The sequence below is a fragment of the Chelonoidis abingdonii genome, chromosome 8 (assembly GCF_003597395.2).
Source record: "Chelonoidis abingdonii isolate Lonesome George chromosome 8, CheloAbing_2.0, whole genome shotgun sequence".
Lineage (NCBI taxonomy): Eukaryota > Metazoa > Chordata > Testudines > Testudinidae > Chelonoidis > Chelonoidis abingdonii.
Genome location: NC_133776.1, coordinates 55077083 through 55098718, shown reverse-complemented (window position 1 = coordinate 55098718; position 21636 = coordinate 55077083). Strand labels below are relative to the sequence as shown.

Genomic DNA, 21636 nt, shown 5'->3' with positions numbered 1-21636 from the left:
ATATGGTGATGTAATTATAATGTCCAGTATCTTGTTACCTGTCAAGGCTGGAAACACCTGTGACAGGTCAATACAAATGCTTTCAGCATCAATAAACTTTTCTAATGAAAAATCCAGGACCGCTGTTGAGAGGATGGAGGGAAGATGCTTGAAGGTTCTTTTCCATCTGTCATTGAAACACACAAGTTTTGTTATTATGGGCTCCTTAATTATGGAGCTGGAATTTTGTTTTCAAGAAATATATATTTTCCATTTATTTTGAAGATAAAACTAATGGACTTTTCAAGCTAATGGGAATGGAGGGGAGGCCACCTGACATTTTTTGAACCAACAGCAACTTTGATAGCTACCTGTTGTTATAAGTCAGGGCCTCGTGTGATTGCAGAATCTAAGAATTATTTTGGGGCAGTTCTCTGGTCTGTGTTATACGGGAGGTGAAAGTAGATGATCACAATGGTCCATTGTGACCTTGGAATCTATGAATCCACTGCTTGCTGTGGAATTGCTCTCCAGAATTTAGGGTGTCACTTAAAAAAAGTTGTTTTGAGCCTATATGTTTGGAAGTCTGGCATTGTGACAAGCAGTGTATCAGGGTGTGTATAGGAGTTTCTAGCTTAAAGTGTAAGGTAAGAGAATGGACATGGATTGGGGATGTGGGGGAGGAATAGCAATGAGAAGTGAGCAGATGGGATGGGGGTAGGCTATACCAGAAGTTTGCATGGGTGTGTGTTAAAGAAGCTGGAGGAGCAGTGACTTGAGGCTTTGATGTGGGGAGCAAACTGATGTACAAGCTGATGTACTAGTAGCTCAAGAGTAATGCTTTGGCACTGGTTTCCCTCTCCACTTCAAAGCCTCAAGAGCTAAAGAGCTGTCTCTGGGAGCCCTCATGGAGCTGGATGAGAAGGGATTGCTTGCAGTCTGGTGGCATGAGAAGGCAAGCATCCTTACATATATAACAGAAAAACAGGAGATACTTTTTAAAAAGCATAGTTCACTTACACTTACAATACGTAATATGAATACGCAGCAGAAGTCTCAATGCTGGTGGTGTCACATTTCCTGTAAGGATCAGAAATATTTCCAATGAAATGCATGAGCACAACTGTGTCATTTTGCTGGGGTACGCAAACCAGCAAATAAAGCACTGTTGTGTTGAGCACGTCACCTCTTTTATTCATGACAACTAGCAAAAAAAACCTCAACCTCAGAATCGGCAAAAGCCTGATTCCAACTGCGGACAAGTGATAAAGGCAAGCAAATAGTTCTGAAGCTGACAATGACCTTTCCAGGCAATAATAAGCATAGTACTCTCTTTATCAGGCTTTGGAAACAATGAAGTAGGCCCGTAGGCAGTCTAGAATTAAGATTTTTTGGGAAGAGTATGTGATTCTCAAAAGCTTGCTTACTTTGACCCCTTCCTTGCTGACTGTCAGGACCCTATGATGAATTCTTTTGATGTACCAGTACTTCAAAGGAGACATAAAAAAATTATTAAAGCTAATGTTAAAATTATATAGTACATAGGTTAAGAAAAGAATGGCGCTTGGCTTAGCACAGGTCTGGGTAATTTCTCTGAATTAGTCCAAAGATTACACTTACAAAATTTTAATTTACCTTCACAATGGAACAAAACCCTTGTGGCTAATCACTGTCTGTAAGGAGGCCCCCTGGCTCCCCACCGCACCTGAGGGGGACGAGCCAGAGCAGGAACCTCTGTGGGTGGAGCCAATGCCACCTGTCCCCGCCCCCCGGAAGTCAAGGGGCGGGACAGGAAGTATAAAAGCCTGGCTCCAGAGCTCAGTTGTGGCTCGGCCGCTGAAGAGGACAGACGCTGAGGCCCAAGCTCCCGCTGGGCCCAACCTGCCTCGTGCCTGGTATCCGGAGGAGCGCTGGCTGGACCTGCCTCGTGCCCGGTATCCGGAGGACCCCCAACCTGACCTGCTCCGCGCCTGCTGTCCGGAGGAGCGCTGGCCGGACCTGCCTCGTGCCCGGTATCCGGAGGACCCCCAACCTGACCTGCCCCACGCTTGCTATCTGGAGGAGCACTGGCCGGACCTGCCTCGTGCCCGGTATCCGGAGGACCCCCAACCTGACCTGCCCTGCGCTCGCTATCCGGAGGAGCGGTCGGAGTGTCCTGCCTCCCAGCATCCAGAGGAACCCATGGTCTGGGACCCCCCGAACTACGCCAGCGGAGGCCAGGTACAGGGAGAGGGGGGAATTGGAAGTAGCCCGGGGGTAGCCGACCCCAGTCTGGCTCCTGGGGACTGTGAACCCATGTCAGTGTGTTGCGGCCTGGATTCCCCACTGACTGCAGCGAACCCTTGTTGCTGCTAGGGCCCCGGGCTGGGACGCAGTGGAGTGGGAGGGCCTGCGTCCCCCCTGCCACCTGTCCAAGGGTGGCAGATTCCCCCTCTCCGTGGCCTGAGGAGGCCTTATGTATAGACTCACTGTTTGAACTGTGTTTGCTCAGCCCTGAGTGCAAGAGCTGAGCCTGAACTATTTGCTGCCCCGCCCCGACCAAGGGCTTGGTCTTATAGACCGTGTTTGCTCAGCCCCTGAGTGCAGGAGCTGAGCCTGAACCATTTGCTGCCCGCCCTGCCCAAGGGCCGGGCTTAGACGCTATGCTCGGGCTCGCCTCTATTACCGGGCTCCTCCGTCCCTGTACCCCGCCGAGGCGGCCCAATGTCGCAGACTGCTACATGTCAGGAGGCGCCCTGGCTCCATGCCGCACCTGAGGGGGACGAGCCCCAGCACGACCGGTTTACACTGTCTCTGCCCTTTTCTTCTATATGCATGCATTCAGAGCTGAAGAGCTAGAGTCATCATCACCACCATCATCAAACTCATTTATTAGTTGAACACCTCAAGCAACCCTATCCTGGGACAAATGGGGCCATCTAAAGACTTCCACATTACCAATGCCTCACCCAGCATTCAGTAGGTGAGCTCTCTGCTGCTCACCTACTGATATGGGGTGAAAGGGGACCTTAAACTCCTCTACCAGAGCTCCCAGCAGAGTTGTTGCCAGAGTACTAGTCACATCAGAGCACAAGCCAGGCTCACATCATACTGACACAGCTGCCAATGTTTGAGGAAGAATGTGAAGGGAAAGTCAGAAAATAAAATCTTGCAGAGGAATAGAAGTGCATTGAATCCATTGTTAGTTTTATTAGGAATATCTTAGTTATTGGGGATTCAAAACTGGTGCCTCTGCATTATCCTCACTGGATGCCAGACCAACATTGCAAAAATACCTAGAGACTACCGATCAGAGAACTGCAAGAGGTCTGGTATTTAGAAAAGGTACCAGCGGAGGCCCTGTGACCTTCTTCCCCAACGGATCCAAACTGTAGTTATTTTCTTGGCAGGGGAGAAAGGGGGCAGCAGCCCATTCCTCCTGCACAAACACACTCACTCCCTCTTTCTAGGGGCAGGTGGTCTGTACTGGCACCTGTAGTGAAGGCCAGTAGACACATGTTTCCTGGTAACTGGGGTGTATCTCCTTCCTCTTTCTCCCCTATGGATTCCTTGTTTCTTTCCATGTCTGCCCTTCGATGTTTTCCCTGTCTCATTTTTTTCCTTCCACCACCAATTGATTGGACCCCCTGTTCCTCCGAGTGATGGTCCAGCCCTCTTCACTGCAGCTTTAATGAGTGGGGAGGGAGTTCATGCTGCCATTGCATTGCTCAGATGGGTCAGGGTGGGAGGCTGGTGAATGATTGCTCCTGGCTGCTTTCCCTATCTCACTGTCTGCTTTGCACCTGGGGTCAGCAGGGGGGCGAGCAGTCAGCTGTCTGCCTCCTACAAGATCAGCACAGCAGACTTTAATGATAAGAATCCAGTATTAAATAAACAAACTTCATGCAGCCACAATCAACAGGCCTGGGGCATTGGTCAAGACTCTATATCTACGATTGTTCCATCCAAATCAGGGTGAATGTGAAGCTGACAGATGAGGCACTTGCCTTGTGTAATATAATCTAGGGAGCGAAGTGGAGGTGGATGTTTCCCAGTTTCCGATAACAGTAAAACATCTTAGTGCTGTGTGCTGAACATTAACTCCTTCTTCAAACTCTCCTGACAGGAGCTACTGTGTGGGAACTCAGATTGTTCTCCAGGTTCAGCATCTGAATTTAAGTAAAAACAACAAAGAGTCCTTGTGGCACCTTAGAGACTAACACATTTATTTGAGCATAAGCTTTCATGGGCTAGAACCGTCTTCATAGATGCATGGAGTGGAAAATAAGAAGCAGATATAAATAGATGAATAGATGTGAGTTGCCTTACCAAATGTAAGGTCAGTCTAACGAGACAATTCAATTAACAGCAGGATACCAAGGGAGGGAAAATAACTTTTGAAGTGGTAATGAGAGTAATTTAAGTAAGTTATCTGTAATTGCAGTATTGCCAACCCCAAATCTTCAAAAGTCCCAAGTCAGGATCACCAAAATCATGAGATTTAAAATCTTTAAAATCATGAGATTATGTAAAATAAATCTGGTGTTCTTTTTATTTGCTTTCTGCTTTTTGAGCCTTTAGGATGCACTAGGGTCACATTTTGAAGTTCTCTCCACAGCCATGAGGGATAGAAACTTACTTTTCCTTTAAGAATGATGGCTGAAATCATCACACATCCACTTGACTCCAGGAGCTGGGGCTTTAAGGAAAACAATAATTATAATGAGACTCCTGACAAAATCATGACAGTTGGTAACACTGCAAGTTGCTTCAGGAAAGTGTGAGTTGAGTCTTTTTGGTGGTACTAGTTGAAATGATGGCATGATTGACTAAAGTAATGTACTGCAAATGTAAATCAAGAATGCTTATTTTCATAGCTTTGAGACACCAGAAGACTCTTTTAAAAATCATTGGTATAAGCAATATCAGTTGTTTGTTTTATTTTGTACAATGTTACGGGATTGACAAGTAGCAGTGCAGTCTGGAAGGGAAATGAAGCCTCATGCTTGTGGATTTAATCCAATTTCTATTGGCGTATGTCTACGCTACAGCTGCTACAGTGGCACAACTACCATGCTGCAACTGTAGTGCACTAGTGTAGACTCTTTCTACATTGATGGAAGGGTATTTTCTATCGCTATAGGTAATCCAGGTCTCTTGAGAGGCAGTAGCTAGGTTGACAGACTCCTGTAACCCAGCTGGATCTACACAGAAAGTTAGGTTGATCTAGCAACAGTGCTCAGGATGCAAACATTTTCCACAGCTCTGAGTGTTTCAGCTTGGTCTACGTGTAGACCTGGCCTCACACAGCAGGGTAAGAGCTAATGTGGGGACAGGTTATCCCACATCTACCTACTTTGGGGTTTTTATACCCTTCATCTGAAGTAGCTAGTGTTGGCCACTGTCAGAGACTGGACAGTAGACCAGATGGACCTTGGTGCTGATCGAGTCAGATAATTCTTATGTCTTATCACTTCTCTGCCCTAGAGAGTGATAATCCCTCAAAGTCCAGTATATCCTTACCAGTTGGATTAACCAGACTACTAATGTTCACATACTCAATGTGTATTTCACCTCACTATTGAAGCATTGTATTCACTGGATCAGACTATTGTATCATCCAGCCAATGGTGATGAGTGAGAAGTAATTCTGACTCTTATTGTAATGAGGTTTGTTTTGCCACTTTATCTGGCCAACATTTCGCCAGTAAACTCATTGAAATGATAACTGTTCTCTCTGTTATTCTCATGCACACACTCTAAATTGTGTAATTCTTCACCTTCCCTGCCTCCTAGACTTCTATCATGATCTCCAGTCAGCTGTGGAGGGACTACGCTGGCTGATGAATTGCCATGGCATGATCTCTGCTTTGTTTGCTTTCCCAGCTGCCAAAGAGGACGTGACTTTGTGATGGAGGCTTTGCTGGAGAGAATGCAAAAACAAGGGCATGGAGGGTATGTATACCACCATTTACAATGCTCTCTCAGACGCATGCAGCTTCACTTTTATATCGGTTCAAATCCTACAGTCCTTTGGTTTGCTCCTTAGTCCTTTGCTTATTGTGACAGCTAGGAGCCACAAACAGGGACCAGGACCCATTCTGCTAGGAGCTGTAAAGGCTGTTATGTTTGAGTAAGTTCTTCAGGATTTGGCCAGTAGGGCCTGATTGTATATCATTAACTTCAGTCGGAGCAGGAGCATGGCCATAGTGAATTGCTTTTCCAAATAGTCCCTGGCTACAAGCCTTTGTTGTATTAATAGCTGGCATTTCTGTACTATTATCTTTCTGAAAATCTCTGTTATATTTTTCAGCCTTCTTGCAAGTTATTCTACTGCCAAGTGCAGTTATGGCCATAAAAGTGAATATGTAAAAATGGCACCACCTTACTCTGTGGATCTATTCCAATCTGCTTACTTTACTGATGGAAATACGGCTAGCACTGCATGCAGCTATAGGAGAGTGAGCTGGATTCTCTTCTGGCTCGCACAACATCAACAGATCTTAACTAAGTTCCAGCTGCAGACTCTTGCTGCAGCCAGGATAAAAACATGATGACTCCTAGACTTTAAGGTCAGAAGGGACCATCGTGATCATCTAGTCTGACCTCCTGCATGTTGCAGGCTGCAGAACCTCACCTGCTTCAGATTCTAGGTTGAGTCAGCGGTGCTGGATTTGAAAAAGCATCTTTTTTTCTTGTCAGTGGAGGAAATAGGACATAAAAGTAATTGTTCCATTTGTCTCAATGGCATGCCACTTTTATATGCTTTTTTCCAGAATTTGCCCCAGCTCTGAAGATGGCAAAGACTTTCTCTTTGCCAAGTAATGGTTTCAGAACTTGGATATGAATTGTACAACTACTGTCACTGAGTGGTAAATTTTCTTAAGGACCATAATTACTGCTTAATGTTTGGTCAACTCAGAGGACAGGGTGAACTTCAAACTGAACTGTGAGGCTGGCTTCTTTAAGAACAATTGGTATTCCCTATAGAAAAGCTGTCAAGTTTTGAAGTGTACGGACACTCCAGGGAGACAGAGGAATTTCAATCCCTTGACCTATTGATTTCCATTTCTTTTCAGTCCTTCCTATTTGACAAGCAAATTAAAGGGGTAAAGATCAGTATGGAGTTCACCTCTCTCTTGGGCTCCATCTTGCAAGCTTTAATATTGTCCCAAGCTTAGCAGCTTGTAAGGTTTCAGAGAAGTTAGTTGATTTGGCTTCAGTGATTACTGCACAAAAATTGAAAGTTCATCATGTCTAGGGAGCAAGCTCTCGACAGTATACTGGAGATGTTTTATTCTTCATTATGGTGTTGTTATCCACCCTGCTTCACTTAGGTGTTTGTCAGCATTTATGTGATAAACCTCTGTTTTCAGGAGCTGATAAGTTGGCTGTAAGATTTATCTGGTGATTGGAACTCGGTTCAAAAAAATTTCTGCTTGGGGACTGTGGACTGTCCAGGCTGTTTCCTGCGGATCCCTTGGGACCGTTGTGTCCCTTAACTCTCTAGCCTGGACTGTCTCTCACAATGTTATGCCAGTGACAAGTAGCCAGTCCCTACAGGTGCTGTGATCACTCAGCTATCAGCATGTGGAGACTCACACCCCAGCTAAATTACGTGAATGCTCTCCAAGCCACTCATGAATCATACAGAGAGGCACCAGCCATGCCCCCCAACCCCCCATCCTTGCACCCCAGAAGTATACTGTCTTACAGTGCTCAAGACTCCCCTGGATGGTGCAAACTCATTAATTAGTTCACCACTCCTACAAAGGGTAGTAAATGTGCAACAGCCGTTGTTAACCTGAACTGAGATTCCCCAAGCACTTCAACTGAAAACACACTGTTTTAGATAAAATATAAAACAGATTTATTAACTACAGGAAGATAGATTGTAAGTGATTGTAAGTAGCAGGCATAATGACTAAAGTTGGTTACATAAGAAATAAAAATAAATTTGCAGTCTAAATTCTACAAACTATGCGAGATTTGAATTGAGCAGTTTCTCACTCCACTAGATGTTCTAGGCAGGTTACAGTTCTTAATTCCCTTCCCAGCCTAGGACCAGTCTCCCCAGTTCAAAATCTTTATCTTCCAGACAATCTTCCAGGTGTTGAGATGGGAGAGCAGAGAGGCCAGGTGATGATGTCATTGTCCCTCTTTTATACTTTCTTCCAGCTGCTAGAAAGATCCTTGCAGTGACATGGGCATTAGGTAGCCCTCATTACATAGGTTCCTTTTCTGAGAAGTCTTTGGCAGAGTGGATTCTTCTTGATGGGCCATCAGCACCTGTCTAGCCAGTGATAGCTGCTTCTTTGTTGCCACTGAAGGGCTGGCTGTGGATGTCTTCCAACCTCACATGTTTCAGTAACACACATATCATAACTTCAGATACAATGATAGTACACACAATTCAACAGGACGTTAATGTTCAGCAGATCAAGACTTCTTAAATGATACCTCACAAGGCATACTTTTCACAAAACATATCATAATCATATCACAGTGATGAATATGGGGTTCCAGGGTGCTATTTTGAGATAGTGTCATAGGAACAAAGTTGTGTGTGTTTGTTTGTTTGTTTTAATTACAAAATATGAAAATCCCATTCAGTTAACTGTGCATTATCCAAGTGTCAAAACACAGAGGTTTGTACAATAACTCCTTGCGGAGCATTGTAGTTATGTTCCTGAAAAATATTACTTTAAGTTAAACGATGTTAAGCGAATCCAATTTCCCCATAAGAATTAATGTAAATGGGGGTTAGGTTCCAGGGAAATTACACACACACACACACACACACACACACACACACACCCACACACACACACACACACACACACACACACACACACACACACACACACAAACACGTTTTAAACAAACAGTTTAATACTGCACACAGCAATGATGATTGTGAAGCTTGCATTAGCTCTGATGGTGAAGTCAGGGGGTGGCATATTTCCCAGGGAATGCCTTACTGCTAAATGATGAACTAGCACTCGGCTGAGTCCTCAAGGATTAACACATTGTTAATGTAGCCTCACACTCTACAGGGCAGCACAAATGGAGGGAGGGGAGACAGCATGACAGAAAGAGACGGAGACACACACCGTGTGTGAGAGAGAAATGTGCATTGCCCCTTTAAGTACGCTGACCACAGTCTAAGTACATTGCCCTCTTAAGAAGATCAGCAAGTTGAGACAGCAGCTGCTGCCAACAAGCTCCCTCTGTCCTGAGCCCTGGCTTGTCCCTCCCCACCCCCGCTCTATGGAAATGGGGTAAAGGAGCAGAGGGGGAGGGGGCCACCCTGACATCAGCACCCCTCTACCCCACCCCTTGCACGGCAAGCAGGAGGCTCCTGGGAGCAGCTCCAAGGCAGAGGGCAGGAGCAGCATACGGGAGTGGGGGGAGGGACACCTGAACTGCCAGGCAATTGATAGCCTGCTGGGTGGCTGCCCCACAGGAAACTTAGGGGAGTGGGGAGGTAATAGGGGGGCTGCTGATCCACTCTGGTTCCAAGGAAGCCCCTACCAGCTAGCTCCAACAGGCTGCTCTTTCTGCAAGCAGTGGGCAAAGCAGGCAGCTGCCAAACAACGTTATGAGGAAGCACTGTGCAGCTTTAAATGAGCATGTTCTCTAACTGATCAGCAATGTAACAATGAAACTTTAACTGGGATAACTTTAAGTGAGGAATTACTGTATTTATAGATGCTTTTTGTACTCCGTGTGTAAAGAAATGCTCCTGTGATTAAATAAAGAGAGGTTTTGCCTTTAATTTAAATTGTACAGGCTATTTGTCCTGGATGAGATTTTTTATAAGTGCTTAGCATTGGCCTAATTCTGCTTTCATTGAAGTCCATGGTAAAACTCCCTTTGATTTCAGTGGATCAGAGTTAGGCCATGCTAAGCACTTTTGAAAATTCTACCCCTTGGCTAGTGTCTTGACTTGAAGAGATGGGGGGAAATAAATAAGTTATTTTGTTTAGAAGTGCGAAGTACTACATGCGCGTTTATGGTAGGATCCGCAGCTAATGCAAATCAGTGTGTCCACTGGCTTCAGTTGGAGCTATGGCTGATTTACACTAGCTAGGGTTCTGGCCTCTAATGTTCGAATGTTCTTTTTAGTTTAGTACACGAGGAAAGCATTTGTCAACACGGTCATTCTAGCACATAGGTGAGGAACCCCCAGTGATCCTGAGCTATACTAGATTGCCTGGTTAGCTACCACAATGTTAAATAATTCTCTGCCTATGGCTTTGCTTGATGAGGAAAATATTACACATTTTAATATTGCCCTAATTACTGTGCCTACCCCCACTCTCACTCTAGTCAAGGAGTTCGGTTAGCCTGTTGTGGTGAAGGTGCCCATCATCATGGGTGAGGGGGGTTTATAAGAGTGGAGGGAAGAAGTACTCTTGTTGGGCAAGGTTCAGTAGCTCTTTTGTCTACTGTGCGGTTTTAGCAAGCTGTCTTCCTGCTAGCAGAGGGTTCTTGACATCCTGCGAGGCAGAGCTGCAGGAGCTGATGAAGCAGATCGATATCATGGTGGCTCATAAGAAGTCTGAATGGGAAGGGCAGGCCCAGGCCCTGGAGACCTGTTTGCAGATCCGAGATCACGAGCTTTCCTCTGTCAAGACTCTGTTGGATGAGAAACGCAAGGAGGTACAGCCCCATGCTCACTCTGTCTAACATTCAGTGATGTTCCTGTGCATGTTGTCCTTCAATATAGAATGTGCAGAGCCAGCATAAATTTTCATAACATTCATTGTCTCTGCACAAAAATGTGTGCCCGTCAGTCACTGTTTTGTCAGAAGCATCTTGGTTTTTGTTGGTGTTTTATTGATTAAAGCTCAGAGATCAAGTGGTGAAAACTTCAGTGAAAAAACGTAAATGTGTAACATGTCAGGTCTGTTAACCCTGCATCAGGGGAGCAGGAACCTGCCTCACAACTGCAGACTGCCTGTCATTGGCAAAGGAATGAGTTGCCTAACACCCAGTGTTATTTAATGGAAACTGGGTGCCTAACTCCCTGTTTGAAGAAACCAGCCTGGACTCTCAAAGCCCCTGGTGAAATCCCAGAAACATTCGTTCTTGTCACAGAAGTCAAAAGCACACTGAATACTTCCAATCACAAGGGTAGTGAGAAAGTTAGTTGCTAAACTGCACCAAGTGCTGATCCAGTGTTTTCCAAACTGATTTGTTTTTGAGAGCTGAGGCATTGGTTTTGTGGGGTTTCAGAAATATATGTAACAAATTCCTGTGTCAGTACTATACAGATAGATCAAGTAGCAAAGCTTCTGTGGTTTGTGTTTATAATGATATTAAACTTAACTCATTGCACCTTCTCTTGAGTGTTAAGAGATCAAGTGGACTGTGGGACTGTATCTGATCTTTAGCTGTACTTCATTTATTTTAAAATATTTTAAAAATCTTGCCTCCCATTGTACAGCTTTGTCCTGTTTGTTCCTTGTCAGCACATTGCCCTCCCCATAAGTAGCATGTTAGCTGCACTCCAGGGATGTGGGGAAGGCATTCAAGTTTTAACACCTTGGGACTGGAATTTGCACCTTCATCACAAAACTTGTTGGTGACTGAGTATATAAATTGTGTTTTTGAGTGCCTTTATCACCGTGGAACTGCAGGTATTTCTAGGGTCCTTAAATGACATGTAAGTATGTACATAACCTAGATTCTACACAGATCTACTAGTAGTTAACAAGACAATGAGCAGAAAAAAGAAGAGATTCAAGTAGCTTATATTGGTAACATGCTGGGAATTTATTTTTTAATGCCCTACCCTCTTCTCCAGATATTAATGATTGACAGGGTAGGTATTAGGATTAGCATGTCCAGAATGCAGTTATTTGTATCAGGCCACAACCAGTATTCACAACCAGTTTGAATTAAGTTTCTTTGTATGGATCATGATCACACTTTTACCAGTTATATTTCATTGAAAACTTTTGAGAGATTCTCTATCACCAGAGACAAACTATACATTTCTTATGCTGAGATGTGTTGTAAATATATATATATTACATTGCCCAAATCTTTGTTCCTTTTCAGACATACAATTAGACAGGTCTCTGCCCTGGAGTTCTGGGAAGGGGAAAGGATATGAGGAAAATAAGGAGGAATAATCCCACATTCACCTGTTTCAAAGCCTATTTTCCTTATTCCTCTCTCCTCCCCTCCCCACATATAGAATTTGAAGAATTTCTTCTCACTCCGTGCAGATGAATCAGCAGAGGTGGCTGTCTTTGTTGCTGACAAATAGCTTGAAATGATAATCCGTATTTCTGATCAAAGTGCCCCTCTCCACACCCCCCAGTCACCTTTTGGCATAAACTGAGTTTGGCAAATTTCAGCCCAAAAGATGCAAATTTCAGAAAACTGATTGGCTGAAAACAAAAGGTTGAAATGGAAGCAATTCTGCAAATTTAGGTCCCAATCCACAAAGAGTTATACCCACACTTAAACTGATCCATGGTGAGTAACCCCATTGAAACCAGTAGGACAATATCTGTAACAGTTGCCACTATTTATACTATAATGTGTGTTTATGTATGTAATATATACTATGAAATTAAAATACAGACATCCTTCAATTTCCTCATCTACTGGTGAGACAGCCAGCTGTGTTGGGGTCTGCTGCTTCTGTGCTGATAGTCACTGTGTTGTGTTTTAACTTTAGGTGGGTAGGTTGCGCCAGCAGTTAGAACACACGGAGCAAGACAAACAAGGCATGGCTGTAGAGTATGAACAGCAACTGAAGAAGTTTCAAGAAGAGGTGGGTTTCAGAAAGATGAGATTTGGTGTTGAAACGCCAGTCTATGCCTTGTGGTCTGACAGATTAAGTGTTTCATTTCATCACTGTCCTTTGACTGCTGTGATTTTCTTAATCCTCCCTTTCTCACTGGGTGCCAAAACAAGCAACAGGATAATATTTTACATTTATATAGCACTCTTCATCTTATCCCAAAGGATCTTAGGGGCAGGGAGGGTGTTGGATAGAGGGCTGGAGAGTTCGGGGGTGGTGGTCGGGGGTGGGGAACAGGGGGGTTGAAAGGGGACAGGGGTTCCAGGGGCAGTCAGGAAGGAGAGGAGGGTTTGGATGTGGAGGTGGGGGGCAGTCAGGGGACAGGGAGAAGGGGTGGTTGGATGGGGCAGGGGTCTTGGGAGGGGCAGTCAGAAATGAGAGGAGGGTTGGATGGCGCAGTGGTGGGCAGTCGGGGTGGGTGTTCTGGGGGTGGTTAGGGGACAGGGAGCAGGACGGGGGTGGATGGGGCAGGAATCCCGGGAGGGCAGTCAGGGAACAGGGGGCTTGGATGGGGCAGGAGTCCCAGGGGGAGGGTGGATAGGGGGTGGAGGCTGGGCCACGACCCCCTCCCCTAACCAGCCCTCCATACAATTTCTGAAACCCGATGCGTCCCTCAGGCCAAAAAGTTTGCCCACCCCTGCTGTAAACTGAAGTTAGGTCCACGCTCTAAAGTTGAGTTGACCCAGCTATGTTGCATAGGAGTGTGGAAAAATCCACACCTCTGCGCAGCATAATTAAACTGACCTAACCCCTGCCATTGACAGTGTTAGGCGGAGGGAAGAATTCTTCCATCCCCCTTACTATTGCCTCTTGGCGAGGTGGATTAACTATGGCGATGGGCGAGTCTCTCCCATCGTTGTAGTGAGTGGCTACACTGAAGCACTATAGCCGTGCAGCCCTTATTGTGGCTACTTTCAGGTGTGTTAAAAAGCTGCAGAAGTTTACAGCCAAGGTTTCCTGTTTTCCCTCACCCCAGCTACTCCTGTGCTTGTGCTTGTGCTTGTGTGGCTATGTGTACAAGCAGTTGCTTTCCCAGCATAGCATGAAATTTAAAGAAAGCACAGCTCTGCAGCTGGCCTGTTTCTTGTGAAATAAACATGAGATGATGACTTTTGCTACAGCAGATATATACCTTCCTCAAGAAATAGAGTCATGGTGGCTGGGAGAGAAACTGACAACCATCCAGCATGTGGTATACTAACTCCACCAGTGCATGGACATGTGTCGAGGGATTTGAATTGGGCCAAGGGTACCAATCTCCTCCTGAAAATTGCTATAGAGTCTATGTCATGTCCCTGTAGATCAGAAATACTCTGTTTTAAAGTCTCCTACAAAATCTCAGTATCTCCTTATCTTTGGGTTTTATCCTGCCGCCCATTATGGTAGTCTGTGAGCACCTGCCATGTAAAATAGGTTCAATTTGGTAGTGACAGAATATCATTATTCTGGTGGCTTTTCAGAGGCTAGTGTGAAGTCAGTTGATTTCAGTCCTTTTACTAGTGGATGGGTGTCCATGTTCCACAGACCAGCATGCCCGTTGATGTTCTTGTTGATATCTCAGGGGAAATTCTAGCTGTTGAATCAGCATAGATCCTGACCCTCCAGGCCAAGGCTGAAGGACATTGGCAGGGGGTGGAGTTTTATACTGGTTCTGCCTGTATTCTTGTTCTTTGAAGATGACTGCATTCTCCCAGGCATGTTAATATCATTAAATTTACTTGACAAAGACTTTTTAAAAGAGTTCCACACTCCTCATTCCACAAAGAACGTCCTGCCCACTGTAGTGCAACAGATGCTGAGATTTTCTGCAGGTGGGCTGACAGCATTTCATGTAAGTGCCTTAGTGATTACTTCTGTTTCCATTGGCTTGTCAGTAGTGTGGAGCTAAATGCCAGGAGAGGGTAGCAGTGGATTGACCTCTTATCTATGGAGGATTGGGCTCAATTCCTGCTTACCATAGATCATAAGTATAATTAATTTGGTAGTCTCAATTTAGTGTGCAGAAGACATCTACCCTCATTTAAAACCGCCTTACATTTCAACATGATGAACAGTCTTTGTTCAGGAAATGTCCCCACTGGAATAGTAGAGATGCTGCTAGGCCAAACTGAAGTGCGTTAGCAGATCCATCTTAAAGCTCAGGATTGGAATCACAACTGTGTTGTGGTCAAGACTGAGGTGCGTTAGTATTGAACTCAAAAAGGGATAATGTGGTGGGGGTTAGAATAGGAGGCTGAGGAATCCTGGGGTCTAATCCCGGAACTGCTTGTTTTGTGTCTGTAGGAAAGCCTTACAACCTCTCCCATACCCCAAGTCACCCATCATTATAAATGGGACAGTAGATACTATATATTCTATAAATCACAGGGATGTTACAAGGCTAAATCAATATTTATAAAGCTCCGGCTCCCACTCAGCAAAGCGCATAAGTGTGTGCTTAATTTTAAATGTGCGTGTAAGTCCATCCCTGTTCAGCAAAGCATTTAAGCACATATTTAAGCACTTTGCTGAATCAGGAGATCTTCTGAAAGGAAGCATGATTTTGTGGGTAAAGCATTGGACTGGGAATCGTGAGATTTAGGTTCGCTTCCTGGCTCTGTTCATGTGTTTCTTTTATAACAATGGGAAAGTCACGAACCCACTCTGTGCTTCATTTTACCCATCTGTAAAATGGAGATATTTCCCCAACTCACAGGATGTTAAGAGTTTTATTTCATCAATGTTTGTAAACAAATTAGATAATCAGGTGGCAAATGCTCTGTTTAAGTTCAAAATATTTGATCAAAGGTGCTATTTAAATGCAAAGTATTTATTATTCAGGTTTTTTTTAATAAAATTAGAATTCTAGCAGTAGACTTGGGTGACATTCTTTCTTAACTTTCTCCAGTCAGTGAGGAAATTTATGACCTAGCTAAGTAACTAATATGACAAGATGAGTGGCTATTGTATTACGTACATTGGGATTTCATTAATGTCTTTCACCCACATTCTTGATAAGTTTGTAGTCAAGCCTCACAGCGTTCTATTTCTGTTTGGGTGCTGTCACTCCATGTTTGTGTAACCCATATCTGCTCAGCAAGGTGCTCTGTCATGATTAGGGGGCTGGAGCACATGACTTATCAGGAGAGGCCGAGGGAACTGGGTTTGTTTAGTCTGCAGAAGAGAAGAATGAGGGAGAATTTGATAGCTGTTTTCAACTACCTGAAAGGGGTTTCCAAAGAGGATGGATCTAGACTGTTCTCAGTGGTAGCAAATGACAGAACAAGGAATAATGGTCTCAAGTTGCAGTGGGGGAGGTTTAGGCTGGATATTAGGAAAAACTTCTTCACTCAGAGAGTGGTGAAGCACTGGAATGGATTACCTGGGGAGGTGGTGGAATCTCCTTCCTTAGAGGTTTTTAAGGTCAGGCTTGACAAAGCCCTGGCTGGGATGAATTAGTTGAGGTTGGTCCTGCTTTGAGCAGGGTTTTGGACTAGGTGACCACCTGAGGTTCCTCCCAATCCTGATATTCTATGAAGTTTATGAGCCGGTACAGCCTTGGCTGACAGAGTGGGTATTGGATATTTTAGTTTAGGCAGTAGAGGCTCCTGCCTTAAATCCATAGGATCCAGGTTCAGTTCCTGCTGCTGCTGATCCCTCCCCCAGCGAGGCACCACTGTGGCAGAATCCTGCATATTTTGATACTTTATGGAGTACATATAGTACTTTTTGTTTATTATACAGCTAGAAATCTTCTTCTGCCAGCCAGATGGTCTTGCTTTGAGAGAGTGTGTCTATGAAATGACTTTGTCCCTTCCTTCAGAATGCTTCATTAATTTAATGCACTGTGACCTTAACCAGCATTATCAAAAATTGCACTAATTTCCTTGCAGCTAGGCAGGCTGAAGAGAAGCTATGAGAAGCTGCAGAAGAAACAACTGAAAGAAGCTAGGGAGAGTCCCAAGCGCCAAGGGGACGACCGATCCGAAGTGAGCAGATTGACTAAGAAGATAGAGGTGTGTGGATAATAGCAGCCATGGCCATGGTTCATATAAATCAAACTGACCGTTTCAGGTTCAGTTGCAACTCTGAATGTTTAATAGGCAAGTGGATGTGAGTGTAAATACTCAGTCCACTCATCCCTGCATTTGCTGCCCTTCTGCTCTTATGGGGCAAAGGCTGTTTCTGCACTGCTCCTGTCATGATGTTGCCCAATTTAATTGGGATCCCATGTGAGTTCATGAACATGGTGTCCACCAAGATTTTATAAAGGAGCGGGGCAAGCTGTCACACGTGTGTGTGTGGAGAGTAGGGGAGAACTGTTTGAAAATGTAAAAAGAAACAAATAGTTACTGGTAAACATTTGTTCTGCACCTAGGACAATGGTGCCCAATCTCTGTTGGGGCTTGCTGCTATTTTAATACAGTTAATAAATGATATTATTATCATGGATTAAATCAAAGGTGAGTGGATGTTTTAAGGACAAGACAGTATGTAAAGGTAGAAAATTCAAGCACGTTGGTGTTGCTGCCACAGGTTTTGGAGGAAATTCTCGGCATGAGTGTTTTCCAAGTCCAGCTTGTCTTTAATCTTACTACCATGATGAGACCAGCCCCATTCTCTCATCTTTGATAGCACCACTCAGAACGTGGTAACAAATCTCCCCAAAACACCTCTGTGAGGCAGTGTCTGATTTCTGAGTTAAGAATTGGAAGTATGAAGTAACACTAAACTTAGTTTCAGAGTAGCAGCCGTGTTAGTCTGTATCCGCAAAAAGAACAGGAGTACTTGTGGCACCTTAGAGACGAACAAATTTATTAATAAACTTCATGAGTTCAGTGGCAGCCTTTTCTTGTAAAGTTACAGGGCAGTAGAACTGTTACTGCTGTGACGGCAAATCTGTAAAGCTGGTCATGAATCAGCACTCAACATCTCTAAGTAGCAGTAATTGACATTAAGGTTTTAACTCGGAGAAAGCAATGCCACAGCACAGTGTAAGGGTTTTTTTACTGCTGAGTCAGTGCATTAAATGCCTGGCTAATGGTTTCCCTGCTGTGGAGGAAGGCCCAAGAGTGTGTACTGTGGGGGACAGAGAACATTAGTGAGAGTTGGGAGGAGATGATTTTGACAACCAAATGGGTGGTAAACGCCAGGTCATCCCAATCGTCCTTGCAGGAATTCCGTCAGAAATCTCTAGACTGGGAGAAGCAGCGGTTGCTTTACCAGCAGCAGGTGGCGTCACTGGAGGCCCAGAGGAAGGCTTTGGCTGAGCAGTCCGAGCTCATTCAGGTACAATTAATCAGTGCTGAAAGTTGTTTGCAGTGACGAGCTAATGAAATCCCTCAAGTGTGAATCCACTTCAGATCGCAACTGAAATGACTTTATCGGTCCTAATGGAATGAACTTGTCAATACAGTACAAGCCATGAAAGATCTGAAGTCTGTTAATGGAAGCTGGCTGAACCTTCCCCATGGCTTCCGTACACTCAGTCCCATTCAGAAATGTTAGCAGGGGGAAGATAGTAAAATGATGGTTTCTGGAAGTGGGGGAGGATTACAGACCATGACTCTCTTTTTTTTCAAATAACTTTTCTGAAATGTCATGTTCAAAGCTATGTACCTGCCAATCCTCAGCTGTGTTTCTGCAGCTATAAAGAAGTTGCTCTTTGAAAACAGTCTTGTCTTACAAAAGGCACTTGCCACATGGTAGCAAAGTAACAGCAGTTTCTAGCTCTGTTTTTGAGGCTCTTAAAACAGGAGCTGAATGATGCTGTTGTTCCTGAAAAGTTAATCCATTCTCCGAGCTAGTGCTGCTGCAGTGGTCTGGTGAGCTGAGCCAGACCCCAGCTGTGAAGAAGCTTACACTGACACAATCATAGCAAATGCTGATAAGAAGATCTTGTTGGGAGCTTTGCACTTAACGGGCTCCTGAATTGCTGCTGAGTGGAAGCTCTGGCAAGGAGGAATTTTGCAGTTTGCATTGACAAGCTTGGAGCTGGCACTGATGGCTCTTCGGGAGGGGCCAACACTAGCCGATCCACAAATGCTGAGTGGACTTTTGAGCAGAAGGTCTCACCGCTGCTGTCTTTGTCCTTGATATTTCAGTCTTCTGAGGAGAGACGTTTCCTTGGAGCACTGGCCAGTGTGTTAGATCACAGTGTAGCAGAAAGGTGAGACATTTAGGTTGAAATTTCCAAAGCAGTCTCGGGGACTTAGGCTCATGCTTGCCATTAAAGTGATGGAAGATGTGTGCCTAAATCCTCGTGACTGCTTTGGAAATCTCAACCTAAAAAAATAAATCGTGTCACAAACACATCCTTACAGCATATTCTGTTTGTTTGTTTTTTCCTGAAACGAGGTTGAATGAGATCTGCAGACCCACGCACAAGCTTGCCCCTACCCAACCCAACAGTCAGGGGTGCCATTTTTCCAGCTAAGGACTACAGGATTCCTTTTGTCACTGTAACTGCATAGGTTACTCTGGAGTAGACTTTGGCTTTCTCTTGTCCAGTGAGGAGTGCCTTCCCTCCACCCCTGCCAGCCTAATAAACTAAAGGCCAGCAACAGAAACTGGGTCTCCTGCGTGTCACCACAGGACATTATGGCTAGTCCTTTCCTTTGTGGGTCTTGACTTTTACTTTCAGGCTTTCCTTTATTGCAGAAACTATCCATGAATTCAGCCAGTCTGGCATATTGGTTTCTTGAGCCATCATGGGCAACCATATGTGTTTACTTTTGTAGCCATTGCTCCGTGTGATCCAGGTTTGTGTATTGATTGCTAGGGTAATGACAACACTGCGTGTATTGGGCACTACATTAAAAAGGTGTTCAGAAAGTGAATATGATGTGGCTTATTTGTTAAATTACATCAGTCTTCAAATAATAGGGAAGGTATTGTTTGCCAGTGGTATGTTTAATATAACTATTCTATTCTTTTCCTTTCTCTAATTTACATTTAAAACAATAAAACCTTCAAATCTCAAGAAAATGAGCCTTCTAGCTTCTAGTACCAGAGAATCACTGCATGAAACAGAACATGACTAGCTGTTGCCATCACTCCAGTTTCTAATTTCTATTTGATTCCTTTTCCATCTATCAGGAGTTGCTCCCTGTCTCCATGTGGGATTACCAGATTCTCCTGGCTTTCTAGCTCATATATGGTTTTCCAAATCTGCTTCTACTTTGTCCTCTGGCTAGATCTAACCCTTGGGTTGATGGACAGGGAAATTAGGTCGCTTTAGTGTTCGTTCAGTCTGTTGAGCAGTGTGGGTTGTCTGCTTTAGAGATTCTGTTTCCTTAGATACCCTCAGAACCTCTTTTGGAATCATAAGAATCCCGTCAAATCCTTTCTTCTCCCCACCTCAAAGGCTGTACCTATGTACAGTCCTGAGGCAGCACCTCCTGTTGTTCCCTGAGGGGCAGCGCTGCTTTCAGAGACAATGGTATGTTGCATCAAGAAGTATCAGTGTGGAGCCTTCATGAAGCTTCAAATCTGTTTATTTCACCTCTCTTTATATGTAATTTAGCTTTAACACAGCAACATCCTCTGTCAGCAGACTCAGCTCACCAATCGGAAGCAGGTGCTGGAATCTGTGCAACTGGCCAGCCAATCGGAAATCCAGCATTTAACCAGCAAACTGGAGCGAGCCAATGATACCATCTGTGCCAATGAGCTGGAGGTGGAGAGGCTTAACATGAGAGTGGATGACTTGGCTGGAGCCAGTCAGAAGATTCTGGAGGATCACCAAAGAGTCCAAGAAGAGCTGGGGCATTCTAAGAAAATGCTGGAGGTTTGTGAGAAGTAGCAGTGAGAGCTGTCCATGGAGGGTGTTGGGGGTAGTTCAGTGCATTCTCTTACCATCTCGAGCTGAGATTATCACCTGGGAGATACAGTCACCCTGGAGATTCCCCCACCCTTCCATCGGTGCCTTTGTGTCAGGCTCCAAACTGGCCATGAGGCCGGCTTTGTACCCATGTGGCATTGTGATCCCATTGCCTGTCTAACACTGAGGGCTTCTTTTGTCATCTGAAAATTCATTTCCAGACCAGCGATACTAAACTGATTCTATCCATCCCTGCGACAATCACTTCTATTTCCTCTCTTGTAGGTATTACAGGAGGAAAAGTTGGAGCTGAGAGTCACTCTGGAGTCCCAGGAGGATTTCATTAAGAGCTCAAAGATGCATCAGGAGCAGTTACAGAAGGAGCTGGCCAGCATAACTGAAACCCTGCGCAGCAAAGAGCTCCTTATCAGGTCAGATCCTTGGCATCTAAACGTGTTTGGCCATTACCCCACTAAATAATGTAGATCTGTGACGTTGAGTCCCTCTCTGGGGCTGTGGAGCCCTTTCTGTATGCTTGGAGTCTGAGTTCATGGCTGTTGTATGCGGTAGGGAGACACTGTAAGGTAAGGGTGCCCGTTCTTCATTTCATTTGCCGCATGTGTTAAATTGTATTTGCTTTAAAAGCAATGGGCATTTGAACAGTAAAGTAGTATTGTAAATAGAGAAGGATTCAGCCTTGCCTTTTGGTAGGTTTCCTGAGTCAGCGTGTTGTGTTTAATTCCCTTTCTGTGCATTTCAGGTGAGCAGTGGAGAGAGAAATCATCCTTTGACCACTAAATGTGCTCATTGAAGTCAGTGAAAAGGTCCCATTGACTTTAAGGGCATAGGATCAAGGTTTCAGCAAGGTGATAATGATTGAGGCGAAGGCATCAGCACCTTTTTGCCTTGCTAGTGGTGGAGAGAGACACTGAAGTATACACAGGAGACCCAGAAGCTATGCCTTTCGCTGCAGCAGGGATTACTGAGCATCTGTCAGTGGGATTGAAATTGCCGAGTTGTGTTGGTTTTTTACTAATTTGGTGGCAGCCTGTCA

General features: G+C 44.7%; 1 protein-coding gene across 21 annotated transcripts in view; it reads left to right on the top strand.

Moving 5' to 3' along the window:
* Positions 1–21636, top strand: part of CEP63 (centrosomal protein 63) — a 42929-nt gene that overhangs the window by 4166 nt on the left and 17127 nt on the right. For 3 of the 21 annotated variants that reach the window (XM_075068617.1, XM_032769781.2, XM_032769786.2), the window contains exons 2-8: positions 5845–5913; positions 10443–10623; positions 12656–12751; positions 16654–16776; positions 17936–18049; positions 20313–20549; positions 20868–21013. In XM_075068617.1, the coding sequence (XP_074924718.1) occupies positions 5845–5913; positions 10443–10623; positions 12656–12751; positions 16654–16776; positions 17936–18049; positions 20313–20549; positions 20868–21013 (966 nt within the window). Of the gene's footprint in view, positions 1–4521; positions 4739–5754; positions 5914–10423; positions 10624–12655; positions 12752–16653; positions 16777–17935; positions 18050–20312; positions 20550–20867; positions 21014–21636 lie in introns of those variants that run through there. The other 18 variants (XM_032769794.2, XM_032769774.2, XM_075068619.1 and 15 more) reach the window with 15 other exon arrangements.